General features: G+C 41.0%; 1 protein-coding gene and 1 long non-coding RNA gene across 3 annotated transcripts in view; one reads left to right on the forward strand and one right to left on the reverse strand.

The window, feature by feature from the left end:
- On the forward strand, positions 1-21518 carry LOC309845105. The gene is made up of 3 exons (XR_014301037.1): positions 1-165; positions 13250-13466; positions 20572-21518. It is a non-coding gene; the product is annotated as an uncharacterized lncRNA (long non-coding RNA).
- BPGM (bisphosphoglycerate mutase) overlaps positions 9206-24727 on the reverse strand; it is a 26841-nt gene continuing 11319 nt past the window's right edge. The window contains exons 1-3 of one of the 2 annotated variants that reach the window (XM_082692573.1): positions 24232-24702; positions 22904-23566; positions 9206-11193 (exon numbers count right to left, since the gene is read on the reverse strand). In XM_082692573.1, coding sequence (XP_082548699.1) covers positions 11012-11193; positions 22904-23504 — 783 coding nt within the window. In that variant the 5' untranslated portion in view covers positions 23505-23566; positions 24232-24702 and the 3' untranslated portion in view covers positions 9206-11011. Of the gene's footprint in view, positions 11194-22903; positions 23567-24231; positions 24703-24727 lie in introns of those variants that run through there. The other variant, XM_082692572.1, reaches the window with a different exon arrangement.

The raw sequence follows: 24727 nt of genomic DNA on the forward strand, positions 1-24727 counted from the left end.
GAAGAGAGAGAGGAGGAGGAAGCAGACACCCCACTGCGCAGAGAGCCCAATGCAGGGCTTGATCCCAGAACCCCGGAATCATGACCTGAGCCGAAGGCAGAGGCCTCAACCCACTGAGCCACCCAGGCAGGTGCCCCTTGAGTTGATTTTTATGTGTGATGTAAGGTAAGGTCCAACTTAATTCTTTTGCACTTGGATATCCAGTTTTCCCAATACAATTTGAAGAGACTGTCCTTTCCCCATTGTGTAGTTTTGGCATGTTTATCAATAATTGTTTGACCATATCATGCAAAGCTCTCTTCCTGGGATCTCTATTCTGTTCCATTGGTGTATATACCTTTTTTTTGTGGCAGTACTACATAGTCTTGTTTCTTTGTAGTATGTTTTGAAATAAGGCAGTGCAAGGCCTCAGGATTGCTTTGGGTATTATGGGTCTCTTGAGATTCATTTGTAGGATATTTAATTCTGTTCCTACAAAGAATGCTATTGGGATTTTGATAGGGATTGCACTGAATCTGTAGATAACTTTGCATAGTACGGACATTTTAACAATGTTAAGTCTTCCAATGCATGAGCACAAAATATCTTTCCATATATTTGTGTCTTCCTTAATTTCTTTAGGCAATGTTTTGTAGCATTCAGTGTGTAAGATTTTCATCTTGGTTAAGTTTATTCCTAAGTATTTTATTCTTTTTGATTTTATGATAAATGGGTTGTCTTACTTTTCTTTCCAGATTGGTCATTGTTAATGTATAGAAACATAGTTGATTTTTGTGTGATTTTCTATCCTATAACTTTGTTAAAATAATTTCTTAATTTTAACAGGTTTTTTTTTGGTGAAATCTCTAGAGTTTTCTCATAGAAAATTATGTTGTCTATGAAACAGATATAATTTGACTTTTTTCTTTCAAAATTGGGTGGCTTTTATTTCTTTTTTTGGCATCAGAGTAATTTTGGCCTCATAGAATGAGTTTGAAAATGTTCCCACATCTTCAATCCTTTGGAAAAGTTTTAGAAGGGTTGGTATTAATTCTTCTTTAAATATTTGGTATAATTTTCCAGTGAAGCCTCTGGTCCTGGACTTTCCTTTGTTGAGGCTTTTGATTACTGCTTCAATCTCCTAGTTATAAGTCTACTCTGATTTAGTTATTTCTTATGAGTCAGTGTTTGTAGGTTGTATGTTTCTAGGAATGTATCCATTTCTTTTAGGTTATCCAATTTGTTAACATAAAATTGCTCATGGTAGTCTTTTATAATCCTTTTTACTCCCATGACATCAGTTGTAATGTCCCTTCTTTCATTTCTAATTTTAATTATTTGAGTTTCATCTCTTTTTTTCTTTGTCTAGCTAAGGATTTGCCAATTTTGTCGATATTTTCAAAAACCATTTCTTGGTCTTGTTAACTTTTCTTTTGTGTCTATTCTCTGCTCCATTTATCTGTGCTCTAATCTTTATTCTTTCTTTCTTTCTTCTTTTGGTTTAGTTTGCTCTTCCTTTTGTAGTTCCTTGAGATGCAAAATTAGGTTATTGATTTAAGATCTTTCTTCTTAATGTTAAGCATTTGTCACTATATACTTTCTTCTTAGTACTGTTTTTACTGTATTCAATATCTTTTGGTATGTTGCATTTTCATTTTACCTCCAGATTTCTTCTAAATCCCCTTGTGATTTCTTCTCTGATTTATTGTTTCAAGTAAATTGTTTTTTTTTTTTTTTTTCACATTTTAGGTGATTTTCCCATTTTCTTTCTGCTATTGAATCCTAGTTTCATTTCAGGTGGTCAAAGAAGATACTTTGTATGATTTCAATCTTCTTAACTTTGTTAAGACTTATTTTGTGGCTTAGCATGTGATTTATGTGCACCTAGAACTTGAGAAACTTGAGAACTTGAGAAAAATGTGTATTCTGCTCTCTGGGGGAGCAGTGTTTTGTATATGTCTCTTGGGTCCAATTGGTTCCGTTGTGTTGTTCAAGTCCTCTGTTTCCTTATTGATCTTCTGTCTAGTTGTTCTAGCCTAACTGAAGGGGAGGTATTAAAGTTTGCTACTATTAATGTATTGCTGTCCATTTCTACTTTCAGTTCTCTCAGTGCTTTATATATTTGGGAGGCTTAACCTCTCTTTAAAGATGATAGGATTTATGATTCTCACAAGGATCATATTTCACAACAGTGAAAAGTAAAACATTGCTTTGGGGAGACTATGCTCAAATGGCTGAAGCTCTTTGTGGCCAGAAGGGCTTGGGCCGCTGGACCACTCTTCTGCTGAGAAGACCTTCCCCATCCCTCTCTTCTTCCATCCCTCTCACCATGGCCCAATGTAGCATCTGTCTACTTCTCTAATCCTATCCCATGATGCTTCACTGCTCATTATTGTGCCCAAGCTACCTTAGCCTTAGCTTATCTACTTCTTAAATACCCCTTTCTGCCTTAGCACTCATACAGACATATGCGCATATGCACACTCTGACATATACACTGTATCATTCAAGGTTTGGTATGTATGACATCTTTTCAGAGAAGACTTCCGTAGGCATTCTTGATGTTTGCTGGGTTTCAGTCATATAAAATGTCTATGTATTTTAAAATACTTTTTGTTTTAAAGGTATAATTGTCAGGTTATATAAAACATACAAAACATTCTATGTATGTTTGTTAGCTTGATTGGTATTTTAAAATATTTAGACAAGTAGCATGTGGGCCACCACTGTGCTCTTGTACTAAAGCTCACACTCATTCAAGATGGGCCTGTTATAGAAACAGAATTATTTATTAGAGCAGAACATTGAAAGCATCTAATTTTTTTCCTTGTTGGGACATTTAAGTTCTATCCAAATGACGGGACAATATTTATCCATATATTAAGATAGTTTGAAGCCCATGAACCATGGAGAAATATTTATGATTTTTAAAAACCCACAATGGAATGTAAACTAAGAATATATCTATGTGAAAAAATGCATATAGGAAGAAATAAATGAAATAGCTCTCAGGATGGGAGGATTAAGGGATCCTCTACTTATTTTCAAAATATTTATACTACTACATTTAATTCTATAATTTGATTAAAAGGCAAGAACACGAGTCATTAACCTGTTTCCACACCATGATGGCATCTGCCCATGGAGAAATGCTCTGAGCTGTCGGGCCACTTGGCTTCATTTGGCTCTCTGACAACCAGCAGCCGGGTTTCTCCATCTGTGTGGACTGACGGGAAGACGCCACAGAGCACGGTACAGATTAAGATCAAATATCTGCTAGACGACAAATATTTTGAACCTATAAAAATGAACAGTCCAGGACTCAAGGGGTATATGTTTTTGAAATGTTGGAGAGTAAATATTCATGACCTTGTCTGGCCCTCAACTTCAGGAGGCGGGGGACTTGAGATCCATTCAGTTCTCCTGGCACAAAGAGAAGGGACAAGGGGACAAGTGAGGTCCGCATAGGTAAGTCAGGGACCATAAGGGAGCCTAAGAGTCCCGAGGGATAAGCAGAGACTAGGCAGGCAAGGAGCGGGGTGATAGAGAGATGATGAGGGCAAAGGCAGATCCTTAAAAAGGTGTTTGGTATCCCTGAAAGCCTGCATCGTGTTCTGTGTGGCAGAACTTTTGTAAAGTCACCCGAAAAATTTTTGGAGAGGACTGGAGAAGAGCAAAAGTAGAACGAGGGAGCTCGATGTCCGAAATGTTTAAAGAGAGCAAAGCTGAGGACGTGACCCAGAGCCTGAGCGGGGAGGATACAGAAGAGATGGATTTGAAAGGAACAAGGAGAGAAAATCAACAGGACTCTGTAACTGATCAGAACGAAAGTCAGGGTGACGGCCAGGATGCTGGCTGAGCATCTGAGTGTGTTGGCAGGACCACGGTTGCCAGACACCAGCAAGACTCCAGAAACCAGCAAGGACTTGGTATTAGTTTATATTTTAGATTAAAAATCGAAGTTTGCATTTATTTATGTCTCTTTCCCAAGTTACAATCCCATGGGGGGCCCTGAGGTCTCTATTTACAGTTCGTGTTTACATCCGCTGAGCTCTACGCTTACCGGCTCAGGAAAAGAGATCCTACAATCCATTCCAGGCCTCTTCGGCCATGACCTCTTGTAAATAGAACTAGGTTTACAGGCAAACCCAGAGGCATTTATGAGCAAATACTGACCCCCAGTGTCTGGGTGTAGAAATAAATGTTAAATAAGGTTTAAAAAAATCAAGATTTTAAAAATACCAAGACTCTCCCAAGAGAGTACCTGGAATTCTGCTACAAATCATGTTCCCTACCATCCAGTTCAGAATCCTAGTGTGCTTCAGAAACTAAAATGCTGACCAGCTAACCTATGGCCAGTAGCTGTCTGGAGAACTCTAACGGACATTCTATAGAACATGTGTCAGAATGGATTAAGGACCTCAATCCAAGAGGCCAGTGGGCACTTAACTGTGTGATGCACTTTACCCTCTTTGTTCCAAGGTCCAGTTTCAATCACTCCAAAGAACCTTCTCACTAACAGGGTAGGTTTGATGCAATAATTTTACTAATAACCCTCTGATCCCTCACTGAGGTCAATGTTATGTCAAATGAGGTTTCCTTGCAAGTGGACACGAGGCAGCATGGTTGATGGACATTCCCTTCGCAGTAGCTGTGTGGCTAGAGTGAGTTCATGAAAAATCCTTGAGTTAACTCTGAGGCTGCAGGTGCCTTATTGAGAAAGTGACCACTTAACATTTTGGCCAACAGTTGCTAATGTTAATCTCGGGCATCTATCTTCTGCAGACTGGAAATTAGGTTTAGTTCTTGGAAGGTGTGTTTGTATCACATCCTGGGCTATGCTGAAGTCTTTAAAAACTTGGCTGTTCAAAGAATTAAATGAACAGGTTGAGCAAGAAAACTGTCTTGGGGGTAGGGCTTCCTTCATAAAAATAGGATATTTTCATGAATTTTGTTTTGTGAAACAAAGCCTTCAGTGGCCAATCACAACATAAATAAAAGGCACATCTTAAGTACCAGCACAATCCATTTGCGTGTTGTTTGGGCAGTGAGAAGTCATTGCTGGCCTCTGACCCTCAGCGGTCTTAGTAGAAGGAGACACGGAGGAACGGTAGAAACCAAGGCTTGCTTCAGAGTCACATGGATTCAGGGCGGGGCTAGGCCACTGAGATGACTGACATGAGGATCACTGGTGACCTTGCTCCTGCACCAAGCTGAAGGTCAACGAAACATGGGTCCAGACCGTACGTATTGGTTTTGGAGCCAAATGGTGACAGTAAGAAGGAATGGCACCCTCAGGCAGTAAAGGAGATTAAACTAGAAGGGTTTGCATCAGGAGGAAGAAATTCCATTTACTCTTTGCTCGGCTACAAGGGAATGGCAATCAACACTCTTCGTGAGTTGCTCTATCAACAGAAAAGCTAATTGTTGGTATAATGCCTAACCGTAGCCCCAAACAGAATGATGGTACTTGTTTCTTGACAATACAGACCCGAGAAGTTCCTCTCTTCCCTAACAAGGCCTGAGATTTCAGGAAGAGTGAAACTGCACAGAAAGCAGGACACCTTTATCCAGTCAGTACAGAGATGGTTTTAGCTGCTCCTTTGTCCATTCTTTCCCCCCCCCTCCTGTCACTTTAGTTTTCCTGAAAAATTTCAAACCCACAGAAAAGGTGGAAGAATAGTACAATAGTACATTATACATTCTTTGCTCAGTTTATGGATTGTAACATTCACTGCATTTGCTTTCTGTCCCTCTCTAAATATACAGCGACATTGTTGGCCAAACCATTTGAATGTGAGTTGCAGACATGACATATCACCCTTAAATTCTGCAGCCCCTAAATGTCCTCTATAACTTTTAATTAAAATATTGTTAGAGTTCAAATATTGAGGCCTTGATCCCCAGCGTGCTGGTATTTGGAGGGAAGGCCTTTAGGAGGTACTTAGATTTACATGAGGTCATGAAGGTCGATCTCCCCCATGCTGAGATTAAGATCTTCGTAAGAGGAAGAGACCAGTGCCCTCCCCTCCACTCTAGAGCGAAAAGATATCTGTCTGAAAACCAGGAGGGTTCTCATCAGGCACTTGATCTTTGGTGCCCAGTCTCTGGCACTGTGACATATGTCTGTCATTTAAGCCACCTTGCCTGTGGTTTTCCGTTACTGCAGTTTGAGCGGACTGAGACAAATGTCCCATAATCCATCATCATCACTCTTTACTTTAATGGCAAATTGTCCCAAATTTGGCACTTGAAGCCAATTTTTGTGTCCCATCAGTTTTCGGGCATTTTTTTCTTTTCTGACTCAAGATGTTCTAAGCTCCCCTTCTCCTTTATCTGTCTCAAACCTGGAAATGACCATTTCCCCCAAACAATCCCAGGTTCTGTGGAACAGTAATTAGAAAGCAAGCTCAGGACTGTAGGTGTGCTCATTATTAGTGTATTTACTGCTTCTAGGTCATTTCAGAGGACAGGGGCAGAGCTGGGGGTGAGAGGAGGTGGTGTTAGGGAGAGAAAACACACACACACACACACACACATACACACACACGTTCATATAAATAGCTCCAGTTCGGGGCGCCTGGGTGGCTCAGTGGTTTAAGCCTCTGCCTTCGGCTCAGGTCATGATCTCAGGATCTTGGGATCGAGTCCTACATCAGGCTCTCTGCTCAGAGGGGAACCTACTTCCTTCTCTCTCTCTCTGCCTGCCTCTCTGCCTACTTGTGATCTCTCTCTGCCGAATAAATAAATAAAATCTTTTAAAAAAAAGTGCTTATTAAATAGCTCCAGTTCAAAACTGATAAAACAGCATTCTTCTTTATCTGCTTCCTTGTTCTATCTCCCTTCTCCCATAGTGAGTAACCTGATTTACAAGAACAACAAATTTACTCATTTCTTAAACCTATGCAATTGGTTTCAGAATTATTTAAAATAGTCTCAGGAACATTTTCATCTTTAAAACAGTTGAATTTATCATCAGAGTCACCAAATCATCTCGCATTATTCAGCAGAAATCACACGTAACAGACTAACAGGACTCCAGACAGCAACCAGAGGGAATACAGATTGTATACAGCCAAGACTCAAATTGGACAACTTAACAAAGGCTGCCGTGAGGTTTCTCTGAAGTACCGAGAAAAGTTCAAAACAGAATACTGATGCTTCCATTCGAACTGTGCAAAGACTACTTAAGCTGTTTTCCTTTTTGGAATCTATCCCGCTTGATGTTTGGCATTTATTCCAGAATAATCCAGTGCCAGCCGGGGAAGACGGAGGGCATCTATACAGAACAGGAGTCGTAAGTGAATGAGGTGGCAGTTGGGGGCTAGACGGGCATAGGAGTGTTCTTTGTGCTATTTATAGTCTCTGTTTTTGTGGCTCTTTAAAGCTTTTTATAATAAGAAGAATTTTTAGATGACTGTTTAAAAATGTATTCCTGCCAAATCAGAGTAAGTGTAAGCTTAAATGGCTAGCTCTGACTTAAAAAGCAAGAGCTATGTGGCTGTATTATGGATACGTAGGAAGAGAGGGTGACACTCTAGCTTACCCCTAGAACATTGTCCAAGAAAGTTAAAATTTATTTTGGCAACTTAAGATCCCAGTGTCTTAAAGGCTAGACTATACAGCCAGATCATCCTCCAGTAAATAAAACGTGGCAACCTGTGGAAAAAGAGTGACTTTCATTCTTCCTATCACTTGGCCAACTAACTTTGTCATAAGAGGGAGATTGAAGGATTAAAATATTCTAATATTTTGGATGTTTCATTTTTCCTCTTGGAATCGGTGGTTTAAATTCCCTTCATAGTCCAGTGTGTTAGACTCTCAGGCCATAGCCAGATCTGCTTGTGAGGTGAGCCATGATTTAATACTACAAACAGTATTATACAAGTCAGCCAAAAACTTGCAAAATTCAATTATGCAAAACACAAAAGCAGGAAACATAATCAGGAACCGCAACATTGAGGCAATTTGAGTATGTTTCTGAGGGAAGAAGAACCTAAGAAAGGCTTGTCGGGTACCAGGGAAGCTGAACTTTGAAGAGACTGTGGCTTGCAAAAGCAAGCAAATGAATTAAAAATGACACCAGGGAATGACGAAATCTCTGTCTAGGAAAAATGCTTCCCCTAGCCCATTCTGTCAAAAGCGGTGAAGGGTCAGGGGAAAAAAAAAAAAAAAGAACTGTAACTACATGAAAGAAGAAGTGGGGAAATATTTGACCTTTTTCTTCTCTCTTCCCTTGGGGCGGCAACATGACCAGTCAGGTTTCTGCGTCTGGCCACCAAGCTGGCCAAGTGCTGCCCCCTGGGGGTTGGTTTTAACAGGCTCATGCACTGACCCCAAAATACATAAATACATAAATACATCAATACATAAATAAATCCCACCCCTGAAAATCTTTAGAGCATAGGGAGGCTTCCCAGACCAGAGGACCAATAACCACCACCATTCCTGTGCACGTGCAGTAACAGCATTCAAATAAAAGCGATCATGCTCCCACACAAGAAATGGCCTACAAGTCTTGGGCGAAACCATCGCGTTGAGATTGCATTTAGACATCTCTCTTGCACATCTTAGCGAAGGAAAATGTATGACACGGATGTATTCTCCTCCAGGGATGCTTTGTTGCCGGGGCTCCGGTGTTAGATGACACGCAAACCTCCATTTTTCTGGAGAACTCCTGCTCTTTTGGAAAAAGAAATTCATGGTGTACAGGGATATGGTACTCGTCTGAGATATTTAAAAGTTAATACTCCAGGAGGAGCACCTTGCTCTTGCCCTCATCTTACCACACTCGTTCCACACTGGGACAATTATTTCAGCCTGGGCGGAGGACATATGTCTCACTGTCTCCAGGACTAGCCCAACCGGGCAGCAGGACGGCGTGCCCTCTCTCATGGCCAAATCCCCCTCTTTTTGTCCCAACTTCACAAAGAACAGAAGGATGCCAACATTAGGATGCAGGTTTCAGTCTTCAAGATTTCTACATCAAAAATTCTGGATATCTTGTAAACCATGTGAAGAAAACAGGTATATTAGGTGGTCTAATACAGGTGAACTGTTGGAGTTGTTAGAAATAATTTTGCATGTTTAAAAAAAAAAAAAATGAGGCCCCTGGCTGGCTCAGTTGGTAGAGTGTGTGACTTGAGGTTGTTGAGTTCCACGGCTGTGCAGGGAGTAGAGATTACTTGAAAAATAGAATCTTTAAAAAAAATCATTTCACATGAGGTTTTCAGAAATGTCTCATTTATTTCAGCCAAGATCTCAAAAACAATAAGCCAAATTATAGCAGAAAAGTGTGGGCAAAAATAAACCCTATCAGAGGAAATCAGCAAGATTCCAAACTGCCTGTTCTGAGTATAGCTTTGTGTGTAGAAGTATATCATCCAGCCAGGGGGTACCCTGGGAGTGAACACCTCACTGCAGGACAAGGAAAGACTCCAACTCTAGGGTCTCGAGCCGCATTAAGATACGGTCACCGGTTGGGTTAGAAAATTCAGAGGTCAGTTCCAGAGATGAAACTGTTAAAGAATGGTATTCTAGGAAGACCTGATCTCTGAATTCACTGGTTAAGCAACTGGACTAAGATGAAGGGCTACAGTAGACACCACGAGTCGGTCAGAAACGTAAAGCATCCACAGTCCAGCTTTTCTTCCCAGCCATGTTCATTGCCAGTGCGGGTAGAGTCCTACTGTAAGGACTAAATGAAGGCCAAGCTGTAGCAAGGGTTCTAAATTAGTTTTCTTCTATGGCCATTTACCATACAAACAGATTGATCTGCCAAGGGATAAAAACCATGAAAAACTGATAAATAGCTACAATTTTTCCCACATGACTTTATCACTGAAATACAGGTCACCTGCCCTGAAATAAGGCAAGAGTTTAAAGAAAGAGGACTTGCATACCCATGATGGTTAAAAATAGGATCTAGAAAATAGGGTCATTGAGATTGAGAAGTAATCCCGTCTGCTCATGGCCTACCCACGCTGCTCTACGCTAGGTACCATAATTGTTTGCTCTCAGCTGGTGAAAAATTCATGTACATGACAAGCCCCAATGTACCATATTTTCCCTGCGCACGTGATAAAATTACGCGCACTATATTTTACCTTCCCTCGGATCCGGATGTTCAATTTGTAGAGAATTGTGAGTGTCCATGCAACTCTGTGAGGGTCCCAGGAAGGTTCTGAGCCAAAGACTAGTTCAGATGCCTTTGCTTAATGTTCATCACATATATGGAGATGCTTCGGGGATATTCATTTTTTGGTCACAGACCTTTATTTTTAAACCAATTTTAAGTACCCAAAGATTGAAGTTTAACAGAACGAAACAAAAGGAGAACACAAACAGCTAGGGCTGTGTCCATGCTGCTAATTCTAGCAGCCAAAGGGCAATCCTTCCGAATGTCAAAGAAAGGATGTCTCTGGCCTAGAGACAAGGCAAAAGGCCTTCTAGTTTGTTGTTGGCTTTCTTGAAGAAGCCCATCTATGATAGCCCCCATTTAATGGGCCTCTGGTTTTAACTGGAAAAGCATCCCTTTTCCCAGAGGAGAAGCCTGATAATAAATACTTACGTAGAGTATATTTCTAATATACCTTACCATCATCCCAGAAAGTCTTAGTAAATATAAACATGAACTACTTACTAGAATAAGTAGTGTCTCTCAATAGTGACTCAGTAATGATGTATTGAATGATGAAAGCCTTAAACTTCACCTCTACTTGTTACTCTCCTATCTTGGATATTTAGGACATTGATTAAGCCCTTCTGGTTACTAATTAGCCCCACAACACTAACTCAAATAGGACTATCAGGAGAGTTCATCCTACTCATGCCTAGTGAGTACTCATGCCTACTCAGGCATCCTAAAGCCTTTATCTGAGCAACATAAGTTACGTAGTTGCCTATATAAACTCTACCCCATAGCCCAGTTCTGAAAAAACAGGGGGAAAAAAAAGAGAGAGAGATCAGCACCCATAAAACACTGCATGCCACTTCTTTTGCAGCCATTCCTAGCCATCAAATGGGAAAGCCTTCATTTTTCAGCTCGTTTTTTCACTTTTCCTTGATCATCTATTTTCTTAATGGCAGCTTGGATAGCTTCTTGGTCACCCAGGAACTGGTGGGGCCCAACAGCATGCAGGTTCTCATCCAGTTCCAGGAGAATGGGGACTCCAGTGGGTAGAGTAATATTGATAATGTCTTCATCAGAGATACCTGTAGAACAGACAAGACATTGAAGGCAATGTAAGAGGAATTTCTCTTCACTTGTGTAACTGCACATGGGCTTTTTTTTTTTTTAAAGATTTTATTTATTTATGTATTTGTCGGGGGGGGGGGCAGGGGAAAATGATCTCAAGCAGACTCCACACCGAGTACAGAACCTGATGCAGGGTTTGATCCCTCAACCCTGAGGTCAAGACATGAGTTAAAATCAAGAGTCGGATGCTTAACTGAGGGAGCCACCCAGGTGCCCCACTGCACATTTATTGAGTCCCATAACAGCTGCAGGTCTGGAAATATACCAGATACTGGGAGGGATTCAAGCTATAGGTCCTGGAAGGAAAAAACTTCCCAGAAATTAGAATAAAACACCTTAGACAGAGAGTTGCATCACATCAAATTGTAGTATAACAGATACCCTTCAGGGCAACCTGTTATTCCTTCATGTTTCCTATCTAACTCTTGTAGGAAAACCTTCATAATAGCATTAGTCATGACCGCCAAAAAGTGGAAGCAGCCTAAATGTTCCTCAAGGGATGAATGGAGAAATTAACTGTGGTATAACCATACAGTGGAATATTACTTGGTAATGAAAAATAATTGAGTGTTGATACATGCTAAACATTGATGAATCTTGAAAACATTATGCTAATGAAAGAAGCCAGTCGCCACCAACTGCATGTTGGATGATTGCATTTATATAGGAAAATATACAGTGAGACAAAGAGATTAGTGGTTGCCTGGGGCTAGAAGAAATAGAGAAAGTTGGAAGTGACAGCTATGTACAGGGTTTCTTTTGGGAATAATGAAATTGTTCCAAAATTAACTGTGGTGATAGATGGACAATTCTGTACACATACTAAAAGTCACTGAACTGTACTCTTTAAATGGGTGAACTGTATATTATGTAATTTATATTTCAATAGAGTTGTTAAAAAAATACTAAACAGAACCAGAGAAGTTAAATAAAGCTTCTCAAATCACAAGACTGTTAAAGCAATAAAATTGGACCCGGGTTTTTTAATTCAACTTCAACCCTGGTTGTCCAAGGCTACTTCATGACAGTTTAGGGAAAGAGGAGAATGTCTGTATCCCTGCTGTGCCCCTGTGAAGGGCTGGGTACTATCTGTAGCAGCTAGTGTTCTCCTGTTTTCAGGACTGGTAAAGGGCATGAACAGATTTGTCTGAGCTCTTTGAAACCGCTAACACAGTGGGATCGTGATGGGTGGGCCAGGTTTAGGGGTTGTGGTCTGTGACCTTAGTAAAGCGTTCTAGCTCTCTGGAAAGGGGCTGGAGCACACACGGGGCTCTCTTGTTTGACCATGGCCCCAGATCTAGCCAGATCTCGACAGGTCCTCTCTTTAGTAGCACTGCCCTCAAGCTCATGCCTATGGCTTAGATAACAATCCAATTTTGTTTAGGACCAAATCAAAGAGCCAACTCAACAAAAGCCACGAGTACTAGAATATTTCCCCTACAAAGGAAGGAGAGCTCAACAGAAATAGAAACGTTTCCAATAAATAAAGTTGACATTCCACTTTGATGACTACTCAAATCGTTCACACGGCAGACTAATTACTTACACATATTTAAAATACCTAGACTGGTTAATAATCAGTCCATGAGACTTAAGGACTGAAATTTTAAAATAGCAAATTAGGAAAAACCACAGTGAAGCCATTACTCATTACTTGATTTTGGCATAAGCCACTCTTTGTCCTGAGAAAAAGTTAAGCAAGCTGAGGTCCTAAGGCTAGAACAATGCATCTGCACTGAATTAAGCCAAACTGAATCAGTACTATATTATGCAATACCATATTATAAATTCATTAACTGGAACATCATATGAAGTTTAAAATGAGTGGACAAACAGCACAAGCCTGTCTGATAACTGGCTTAGATTTTTTTATCTAGCATCCAAGAATGTATTGAAAGCAATCATTGGAGATCTCACTCTGCAACTACCCCTCTCTGTCTCTCCCCCTCCACAACCACCCCCTCTTGAAGCCCCAACCATTGTCTTTAATTCTTTTCTTTTCTTTCTTTAAAGTAGGCTCCATGCCCAGCATGAAGCCCAACGCAGGGCTTGAACTCATGACCCTGAGATCAAGACCTGAGCGGAGGTCAAGAATCAGACACTTAGCCGACTGAGCCACCCAGGCGTCCCTGTCTTTAATTCTTGAACCTTTACAAGGAGCAACTAGGAGTTAACTGCAATCAGTCTACATGACTGGGACATTTCAAGTAAGAAATAATGAACATTTATGGTAAGTCAAAAGGGTAACTCAATGCCACTATGGAGAGAAATTCAAACGATTTCATTTTCTGCATACAGGATTAACTTAAGGAAGTCAAATCTGCACCTGTGAGCCCCAGTCCTCAAGTCAATACAGCAAGAACAGGAAACACAGCCAGATATTAAGATCACTGTACATATACGACAGCACTCACACTTGACCTTCTGTTAGAGATGGCTGTGCAAATGCTTGCTTCTCCTACCAGGGTTACAAACTTCCTTGAGAACAGGGACCATGTCTCATCCATCCCTGTGTCCCCTATCATCTTAGAACAGTGCCTTGGTCACTGTGAGAATTTAGTAAATGGTTTGTTCAACTGTAAAGAATCCTATTATGGGTTGGGTGCCAGGATCCAGAAATCATTTAGCTCTATGATCCACTATTAGAAATGTTTACATTATATGAATCTACTTCTTAATATATATACAAGCAATAAGGAATAAAATAGTAACTAAAAACTCTACTGCATAAAGCCTATGCACGAAAGCACTCTGAAGACTTTGCCAGAGGTATGGTGTTGGCCAAATTTCAGAACAAGGTCAAAACAGAGACAAAATCTCCTCAAAAGTAAAGATTTCGTGTGTCCAATCCTAGAGGCTGTATCCTGCACCAAGAACCTTGGTGAAAGATTATGTTTCCTTTCTAACCTTACTAAGAAAAGAAGAGAGCTGAGAAGGCTCTTAGCCTTGAAGAAAAGGTTGTTTATATTTAGAGCTAATAAACAGCTCAAATTAAATTTGTCCTCCATATAATTTCTTTGATTTCCTCTAAAAGGTTTGCTTAAAACCTTTGAATCTTGGGAAATAGGAGGGAAGATGTTCAAGGAGGCAGATCTGTCACAGAATGAGAAGAAACCCCAAATACATAGTGCATATTTTTGGAATCTAGGAAAAGAGGGAAACCACTTTGATCAGCTCATGGGACCAGGAGGTGCCACCCCAGCCCTGAGGTACCTCTCCCAGGCAAGTAAGTCACAATTCAAACCCCACCAATGAGCGATTTGCAGGGAGAGGTCTGTATTCTGTTGCAAAAAATAAGAGCTGATGCAAGAGACTCTCAATCTCATAGATGATCTGCCTATTTTAATTAGAATTCCTTTAGGGTTGGAGGCTATTATGTGCAACTTAAAGATAGGCTGGGGAGCAACTGGAAAGGGGTTATTTGAATATTGTAATGTGAAGATAGGATCACAGCCTCTAATTTAGAATAAGGCAGAGGGCAGAATCCACTCCACATTGAGCTTTATAGTGAAAATAGCCTACAGCGTTTAAAAGTGAAGGTTTTTATAAATCAATGATGCTTCTTCTAATAAGAGAAAGCTTAACCATACCAACAGGCCAGCATTTGCTCTACCAGAGAGAGGCCCGAATTTGCTGCTGCTGAAAATATCCTGCTAAAATGCCAAAGGTGATGCACTCCTCAGCCCCGCCCCCACAGCTGGCCCCAGCTGACCTGCCCTCCCTGGTTCTCTAATTTCACCTCAAGGCTTCTCTGCCTGGCCATGTGTACAGCTGCACACAATTCTTCAGGGATCAAGCCTGTCGTTCATGAGTCTCCTGCACGCCACTCTGATTCCAAACTTGAGACTGCCTAGCCCTGTGCTTGAACCCAGACTAAACAATCCACTTCCGCTGGCAAGAGGCAGACTACATCCAACGTTCCAGTTCAGTCCCTGGCTTTTCCTTCAGTGTGGGCCAGCAGGAAACAAACAGGAAGTGACTATGCCAACCACAGAGAAAGAAACACACGCCTGTCTGGAACTCTACAGAACAGGATGCTCTTAGATACTAAGCCTGCGTCAGGAGCTTTCCTACGGGGCTGCTCTGGGAGAAGTGGGTCTGGATGCTTTGGCCTGGACTTATTAGCCCAGCACTGATAATCGTTTACATGCTAAAAATAGGTAAAGCCGCCCCTTAGGTAGGCATTTTCTTACTATCTAATATCTCCTGAGTCTGTCTCAAGTCTTCTTTCTTCTGAAAGTATTAAGAGCTACTTTCAAGTTAAAGGTAATGAAATCTCCCCAGTGATCTACAATTGAAAAACAGATTAAATAAGTAATTCACAGGGTAGAGACTGTCCCGATCAGGCAAGAAGTGTATGCTGGGTGCTGACCTGTGGGTCCTGGGTTTGTAATTCCTATACGAGAGTGTTGCCTTGCTCTGAATCAGTAACCCTTGCCTCACTGTATTGTGCGTTCTCCTACGTTGACCTATTATTACTGGGCTGGCTGGTTGTGAGAAGGATAAAAAGTCAGAAGACCCCATGATGACTAGAGAATTTGGTGGCAAGTAAGGAGAAATCATTCTGAGGCAGAAAAACCTTTACTAGAGGAACTCACAACCCTAAGTACAAAGCTTCGTGGTCCCACAGCTTATAGATAATTCATGAAGATGGGCTTTGACTGGCGATTTCCTATGCTGTCCATGGTTTGGGTGCTGAGTAAAGACAGTACCAGTTGCTCCCGAGAAAGCATACCGGTGCCCTCCAGGTTAGTTTTCAAAGGCAAAGGTAGGTGCACGTAGCAACCTTCCTTTAATTCTACTATCTGACAATCAAACTAATCTAGTCTATTATTTGTGCACCAAAAGGCATGGTCCCCATTGGGGCAATGGTCATTTTGCTGGATAAAAGCAAGACTTTTAAACTGAGGTATAATTTACATACAATGAAATTCACCCTCCTGGGTGTACAGAATAGTTCTATGAACCCTCCAAATTTCCTTGTACTGCTTTGCAGCCTACCCCTCTTCCACTGATATGTTTTCTGACCCAATAGTATTGCCTTTTCCAGAATGGCAAATAAATAGAGTCTACAATGCCTGGTTTGTTTGTTGCTTAAAAAAAAAAAAATAATAACAGATATTTATTTCCTCACAGTTGTGGAGATATCATGGTCTGAGGCCTCTCTCCTTGGTCTGTACATGGCTGCCATCTCCCTGTGTCTTTGCGTGGTCTTCCCTCTGTGTCTGTGTCCTGATCTTTTTTGGGGACACTCATCGTGTTAGCTTTGGGGCCAGCCTAATGGCCTCTTTTACTTAATTACCCTTTAAAGACCTTATGTCCAAATACAGTCATATTCTGAACCACCAAGGGCTAAGACTTCAGCAGGAAGGTATAATACAGCCTTTTGAATTCAGCATCTTTCACTTGGCATAATACAGCTGAGACTGACCCATGAAGTTAAGATAGATCAGTAGTCTGCTCCTTTTTATTAAAGCAGTTTCTTTAAGCAAAAGAGCTTAGTGATCAATGATTGACTGGTCAAATGAAATAAAAAATATGACCTAGATACACCAAACAGCAGAGTAAAACACAGGGTTGAAACACAGCTTTCCAGCCGGGGCAGAGCCTTGTGCTAGTTCCTCTATTAAACAGGATATGAGGTAAAATGCCTAGAACTGCGCTTAGCACACGGCATGCACTCCAAATAAGGCCACCTTTATAGCTGCACTAGGAAACACCACACACAAACCACAATGTTAGGGTAACAGCAATAATAATTGGAGACTCAGTTAGTTGCATCAAATTAACTTTTAATGGTTTACCTGCCATGGATACTCTTGACTCAGCTTCTTAAAATATAGTATTCCAAACAAGAAATAGATCAAGGGAAGGGCTACTTTTCAGGAAAAAAAAAAAGTTAAAACAAAAAAGCCCAGGGGGTAATCATGTGTGGAGACTCAGTGAACCGGGTTTGGGTGGAGTTCAGGACTCCAACTAATTATCATGATCATGGCTAAGTCATCTGAGGTCTGTCTGGGTTTCGTTTTCCTTCAAAAGCACCTGTGTTCTTCTTCACAAATGGAAGAAGTGTCAGTTAGGACTCCACTGCTTATAGGGTAAAGTTATAGCACAAAGAGCTGAGAAATAAAATAATGTCTTAACAAACCATAAGTGACTCTTAATCTCACAAAACAAACTGAGGGTTGCTGGGGGGAGGGGGTTGGGAGAGGAGGATGGGGTTATGGACATTGGGGAGGGTATGTGCTATGGTGAGTGCTGTGAAGTGTGTAAACCTGGTGATTCACAGACCTGTACCCCTGGGGATAAAAATACATTATATGTTTATAAAAAAAATAAAATAAATTAAAAAAATAATGTCTTAAGAACCAATACTCTTCATAATTGAGGTAGATACAATGTAGAATAGATGTGGAACACTAGGATACTTTTTAAGTAAGAAGATCATAAGGCACTTAGAGGTTTCAGGGTAAACCAATATTCTAAGTGGTTATTTAATAGGATCATCATCCTTCCTACCCCTAAGTTCTAGTCTTTAAACAATAACATATTTGTGTGATATGATAGTATGCTGTCAGTTGGATTCTACCAACTACCACACTCCTCCCCAGCAGGAAGTGACAGCTTTAATCTGTCAAACAGTTTAAAGACAATACATAGAAACATTGCCCAGTTCCTTCAAAGGATCCTGTTTATAGAGGAGAATTTGATATAAACATATCTAGAAAGCATGACTAGGACTCCAATGAATCTACAATCACAAGCATTCTTATTTTTGTAATCAATGCAAAGAATTCAGCAACTTTTGTGTTTATAGGAAGTATGGAATCTGGGCATAGCCAATTCAAGGATTCATTCCTTTTTTGTTTTTTTTAAAGATTTTATTTGTTTATTTGAGAGAGAAAATGAGAGAGAGAACACGAGAGGGGGAAGGTCAGAGGGAGAAGCAAACACCCTGATGAGCAGAGAGTCCGATGTGGGATTTGATCCCAGAGTCCCGGGATCGTGACCTGAGCCAAAGGCAATTGCTTAATCAAATGAGCCACCCAGGTGCCTAAAGAGTCATTCTTAATACTAGTGAAGGCTAACATATTTATAGTAAGGTGACCACATAATTTATTAATCAAGTGGGGCACTTCTGAAAGTGAAAGGAAAGGCTATTAATAATTATACTGGGATGACAGGTATTAACCAGAAAACGGTTAATAGTGATATATATAGTCATGTAACTTTACAGTAAGAATAAATTGGCAAGAAAGATGGTAAATTTTATGATACGTTTTTAACACACTAAACACATATAATCCCCAGTAAGTTGCAAGTAGTCCTTACTCCTTACTGTCAGATAAAAATCTCTATTTTCCCCCCTTAAAGTAAAGGAGAGTCACCTAATATTTTGGAGTCTTAAAGAGTTAGCATCCAAATTCAAAGGAATATTTTCTTTTAGTTTGGGAATTTATTGGTACCACATTATGCCCTATAGCTTGGCTTCTGAAGGTCAGACATGCGTGGTAAGAGGACTCATGTTCCGATTCCAGTGATCATGTACATTCAGAATAAACTTTAAAAAACCTAAAATCCCATTAATAGAAATGACATGGGAGAAATAACACACGATTTCTTCTGATCTTGGGAAAGTCACTTATACGTAATTCTTAGAGCTGTGACATGGAATACTCGCATCTTATTTTTCAGTATACACCAGAGCAGATATCTCTTAGTGGAGATTGGTACTTAGAGAACTCCTAAAATAAGACACGATAACTAACTTTCCAAGTGATCCTAAAATCTAGTTTAGTCCATTTTATATACATGAAATAATTTCTTCCATGTTAGATGCGGAAGTCATTATAGGAAGTCACAGTGACATCAAAGGGCTCCATGAATCCTAACAGCACCACCACCAGGGGGTACTACAGGCCAAAAAGGAACAAACTTGTTCTCCTACCCAGGATGGCTGAGCCAAGATTACATACCAGCCTACGGCCAGACCCCCATCTTCCCAGCCACTCCATTTGGTTCCCCACCTGTGGGCCTGTGCCAATAGCACATTCTGGATTTTCTGAATTTTCCTCCCCTGAATGTCTGCCATCCTCCCTGGTCACCTGCCTTCCCGTTTCCAGTCCCTGCCTGCTTCCTCGACACCTCCCTTGTCCTCTGCTGCAGACATCATCAGTCAACTCCACACCTTTTCCGCTTCCATACTTCCGACTAGAATCTCCTCATACCAGTTACCTCTTCCAGCATGAACACCGCTCTTTTAAATTAATTCTCTCCCAAATAAACACATTTTGTCTAAGGCCTGTTTATAGTGAGAGGGATAGGAATTATAATTTAAGGTTGCTTTGGTTTCAGTAACTTGAAAGGTGATTTAGTTCTATACATTCAACTTAAAAAAAAAAAAAAAAAAGACCTTCAGAAGAAAGTTAAAATGAAGCCTGAGAACTAATGTCTGCTAATTTCTCAGGAATCCCTATATCCCTATAAATCCATTTCTGCTTTAGTGGTCAAAGTCGTATTTTATTTTTATTTTTTATTCTGTATTCCACATCTATGCATGCCTACTTTGATAACATTTCCATATATTTGCCCCGAAATCTTTTTTTCTAGGCCAATATCAAATCTTTTCATCTTTCAATCCCATTGATTAAACTATTTTTGCAGCTTTAATTAGATAAATGACATACCATACCACTTACCCCCATGAAGTATACAGGTCGATGGGTTTTCGTACATTCAGACTTGTGTGACCATCACCACGATCCATTTTAGCACGTTTTCACCACCCCAACAAGAAGACCTGTACCTAACTACAGTCACTCTTCATTCCACACCCCCCACCACCTCAACCCCAGGCCTAGGAAACAATCTGTTTTCTGTTTCTAAAGATTTGGCCACACAGACACTTCATTTAAGTAGAATTGTACAATATATGCTCCTTTGTGACTGGCTTCTTTTAGGTAACAATGATTTCAAAGTTCACCCATGTTGAGCACATAAGACTATTCCATTTGTTTTCACTGCCAAATAATATTATATTGAATGGATATACCAAATTTAATTTATCTAGTCACTAGGTGATGGGCATTTGAGATGTTCCCATGTTTTGGCTCTTATCAATAACACTGCTATGAAGGTTTGTGTCCAAATTTCATGTGGACACATGTTTTCATTTCTCTTAAGTACTGTTATGGGTTGAATGGTATCCCTCCAAAAAGGTCTGTTGAAGTCCCAACCTGAGAAGATTTTATTTGGAAATAGGGGCTTTATAGAGGTAATCATGTTAAGAGGAGGTCTTTGGCCCTAATGTACTATTATTTGTGTTCTTACAAAAGGGGAAAATTTGGACAAGGAAGAGAGAGATGCATGGGGAAAACACCAAGCGAAGACTGAGGGCCACAATGATGCATCTACAAGCCGGGGAACGCCAAAGATTTCCAAAGAACACAAGAAGCTAGAAGAGGCAAGAAAGGACTCTCGCTTTGAGTCTTCAGAGAGAATATGACCCTGCCAACACTTTTCTTTAGGACTTCCAGCCCCCAGAACTGCGAGAAAACGACTATCTGTTGTTTTAAGCCATGCAGTGATTGATACTTTGTCTTGGCAGCATTAGGAAATGCATACAGGTAAATACCTAGGAGTAGAATGAGTAGATCATATGGTAACTGATGTTTAATCTATCAAGAAGCTGCCAGATTGTTTTCCACAGCAGCTACCCCAAGTGATTGTTTTTTAAATAAATTATTAGTGGTTTCAAAACCTCCCTCAAATGCAGAAAGTAAGCTTTCTGTGGATAACTTGTCCCTCCACAGGTGGTTTGGCCTCCGCCCCCATCATGGGAATAGTCTTCCTCACTACCATCTGTAAAACTCCCTATTTTCTTTAAGAACAGTAACAAATCGTGATGTCACAATGCAGTAATAGAACGGGGGTATCTAAGATGAGCTATGGCAGGGGATGCAGAATAATCTTAAAGACATCGAAGCCTGAAGGCAGTTGAAGAATAAATGGTGTTAAACAGTAAGGCATCGCTTTTAAAGGGAGGATTTCCTAGCTGAGACAGGAACAAAAAGAGGATCCCAAAGGAGACGATGGTGTTTTCTTTAGGGACGGGGGCTTGGCCACGAAGAGCTCTAAGGTTCACCTTTGGAAAAAAGGAACTGGTGTTGTGGGACGGAATACATCTTTGAGCAGAAACTCTGAAACTCTCAATTTCAGTTTGTCGCTATCCTAAGAGAAGGCTCAACTCTTCTTCAAACAATAAAGTACTATAGTCCAATAATGATGAAGTTATTTGTCATTTAATCCAGTATCTGACTATTCTGAAAGAGGAAGAATAGAACTCTTTGTAGAGTTGAGTAAATAAGATACATACACAAACATACACCAACAGACTGAGCACCATGTCTAGCCAGTAACGTTTTTAATAGCCAGTAAAGTCTGTAGAATTTAGATCTCTGCACAACTAATGGATGCAGGTACAGGAGTAATGATTTATGGCTCCTGGCCATGTTACTTAAAAATCAGGGGTAAAAACACATGCTAAAAAGTTTACAATGAGATCTCATAAAGATCACTTTGTTTTGTTAATAACCTATTTTCACTTATTTCACAAACAATGTCAACCTCTTCATTTCCTACCTGCTCTTAGAGAAAGGTAAAGCCGAATGGGAAGGGGATGCTGGAGAGAGGATTCTAGTATCATGGGTTAGCGGCTGAGAGTGCTGACAGACAGGAAAACGGTGGACGGAGCAGATCACTCAAAACGCACAGCTGCCTGGGATTACTTAGTGAAGGGAGAAAGGGGAAGGAGAGACCGCCCTGAAGGTGTCACAGGGCCATCACTGATGCCCAAACTGGTGAGCGTAGGTCTTCAACAAGAGTTCATTTAGTTCATGTTACTCAAGAGGAAGATAACAATAGTGTACATTTTGGAGTATGTTTAGAATACAACATCAACCGATTATCTGTAATAAGCCATCCTTTTCTTTTCTTTTCTTTTCTGTCTCCCTAACTTTCTCCCAAGCAATGACTCAGCCTGATCTGGAAAGAGAGGGCTGGAACAAAGGAACTGTTCAAGAAGGCCAGGTCTGGAACACCGTAACTGTTTAAAGTTGGAAGAGCATGGGCAAAACCAAAGTCTAGATAATTTTATTTACCTGGAAAGACTCAAATAAATAAAGTGGCTTTGCATACCATTTCTACAGAAATGTATACCCTTCTAGCCTCCCTAAAAGTTACTATAACAAAAGCCATATAATCTTTTAGATCAAGAGTCCTCAAAGTGGAGTACCCCAAGTAGCAGTATTGGCATTACCATAAAACATCTTAGAAATGCAAATTCTCCAGCCCCCCCTCCAGGCCTACATATCCAAAACTCCAAGGATGGGACCAGCAATCTGTGGGAGACCAAACCCTCCCTCCAGGTAATTCAGATGCTTGTTAAAGATTTAGAATCACTGCTGTCTATAATATGAATGTGAAGCCCACCGGGGTTTTGATTTATAGAACGAAATGATTCTTAAAAGACTAAAGAGGCAAAAAGGAATAAGAAAGAAAGTCTGTCATGTCAGTTGTGTATTGCAAGCAGAAACCACATCTCTTCTAGGTTAAGGCTCACATATAACACTTAGCAACCTTTAGGAAGTAGTAGCACAAAGATAGTACCTTCCAGATGCTTCAGGAGAGCTCTGCTGCTATTTCCATGAGCGGATATCAGAACGGTTTTGCCACTTAATACTTCAGGAGCAATCCTTTCGTTCCAAAAGGGAAGGAGTCTCTCCAGAACATCCTTTAAGCTTTCAGATCGGGGCAGCTGATCCACAGGGACGTCGCACACTTTATACCTCCGGTCATTGTAGATTTCATGGTAGAAAGGGTGCGATTCCTCAATGGGTGGTGGGGTCACATTGTAGCTTCTTCTCCAGAGCCTCACTTGTTCTTCACCGTGATTCAAAGCCATCTGCTCCCTGTTGAGGCCAATCAAAGCTCCATAGTGACGTTCATTTAGACGCCAGGAACTTTCCACTGGAACCCACTCCTGCCCCAGCTCTTCCAGGATCAGCCAGGCCGTGTGGATGGACCGATTAAGGATGGATGTGAATACGAGATCGATCTCCAAGTTTAGCGCTTTGAGTTGCTTTCCACAGTTCCGAGCCTCCTCCATTCCTTCACTGTTGAGTTTCTGATCCACCCAGCTACAAAAACGATTCTCTTTATTCCAAGCACCCTCTCCATGTCTTAACATAATCAGTTTGTACTTGGACATCCTGATGGCGGAGCTTCCCTTAGCACTTTCAGGTAGGCCAATACTCAATGACAGCAATACATCTAGAAAGAGAAGGAACAAAAAGTATATTGTTACATTCTTCATTCAACTGACTCCCGGGAACAGAAGCACAACTTTACCATAGTCGGTGTCTGAACTAAATTGAAGTCACTCCTTTTACCAGATTTGACTTCAAGAGATCAGACACCTTATATGCTATGGCACCTACAGGCATAATCCTACAAATAATTCATTATGGGGAACCTAGTCAACTTAAATTTTCTGACGGCGAGACAGTATGTTAATTGCATGATGTAAACAGAACACATCATTGTAATGGCTTGCTGCATTTCTGCCAGATAAAAAGGCCTTCCGTGCTTACAGAAGAGAGGATTTAATGGAATGAGTTATAGATGTCTAAAAGGATGACTAGTAGCTGGGAGTTCCCAGCTTCTAGCAGCTGACTCCGGGTCAAAGGCATCCTCCTCACTCTGTTTATCTTCTGGTGAAAAAAGGAAGTATTTACCAGTCTCGCTTTATTATAGAAGTTAAACACGTTCATTCAATGACTCCCCCACACTGATCCAGGATGTAAATCACTACTAACTGGGGGCAGCTAGCTCTTCATTGCCATAAGCTCCATGACCTAGACGAAAATCTAAGGTTCAACATTCAAACAACACTAAAAGTGATTTAAAGCAACATTAACGCTGAACGCGGCACTCACCGAAATAATCTCACCCGGCTCAAGATCGAGCTTTCGGCAGGCATAAATCCGTAAGTCAAACAAGCTATCAAATGCAAGCAGCTCAGAGATGCTGCCTGTGGGAACAGATTAGCAGGAGCAGGTCTGCCGGAGTGAGAGGAAGCACGCTGATAAGGAAGCCCGGACTCCTCCTCCGTGGTCCTTAAACTGTCCCACGGAAGCCAGCCACATCTCAGTGGGAGAGTCTGGTAGAGTGCCACAGACAACTTTAAAGTGTTTCGGAATTCCCTAAGTTAAGCTGCTGGCGCGAAGCTCTGCTGGTCCCACTCTGTCCCCTGGAGATTCGGCTGCCTTCGATGCTGGTGGAGCTCTGGCCGCCTCAGGCTGCCTCCACTCTCCTTGCTGTGGACATACTTATGCTGACAGATGCTGCTCCTTTTCCTTGCCCACTGCCTTCCATTTCCATCCTCGGGTTTTCCACCCTGGGGAGTAAAAATGATAGGAACATCGGGGCCTG

This window comes from Mustela nivalis (genome assembly GCF_964662115.1).
Source record: "Mustela nivalis genome assembly, chromosome: 12".
NCBI classification, from domain to species: Eukaryota; Metazoa; Chordata; class Mammalia; order Carnivora; family Mustelidae; genus Mustela; species Mustela nivalis.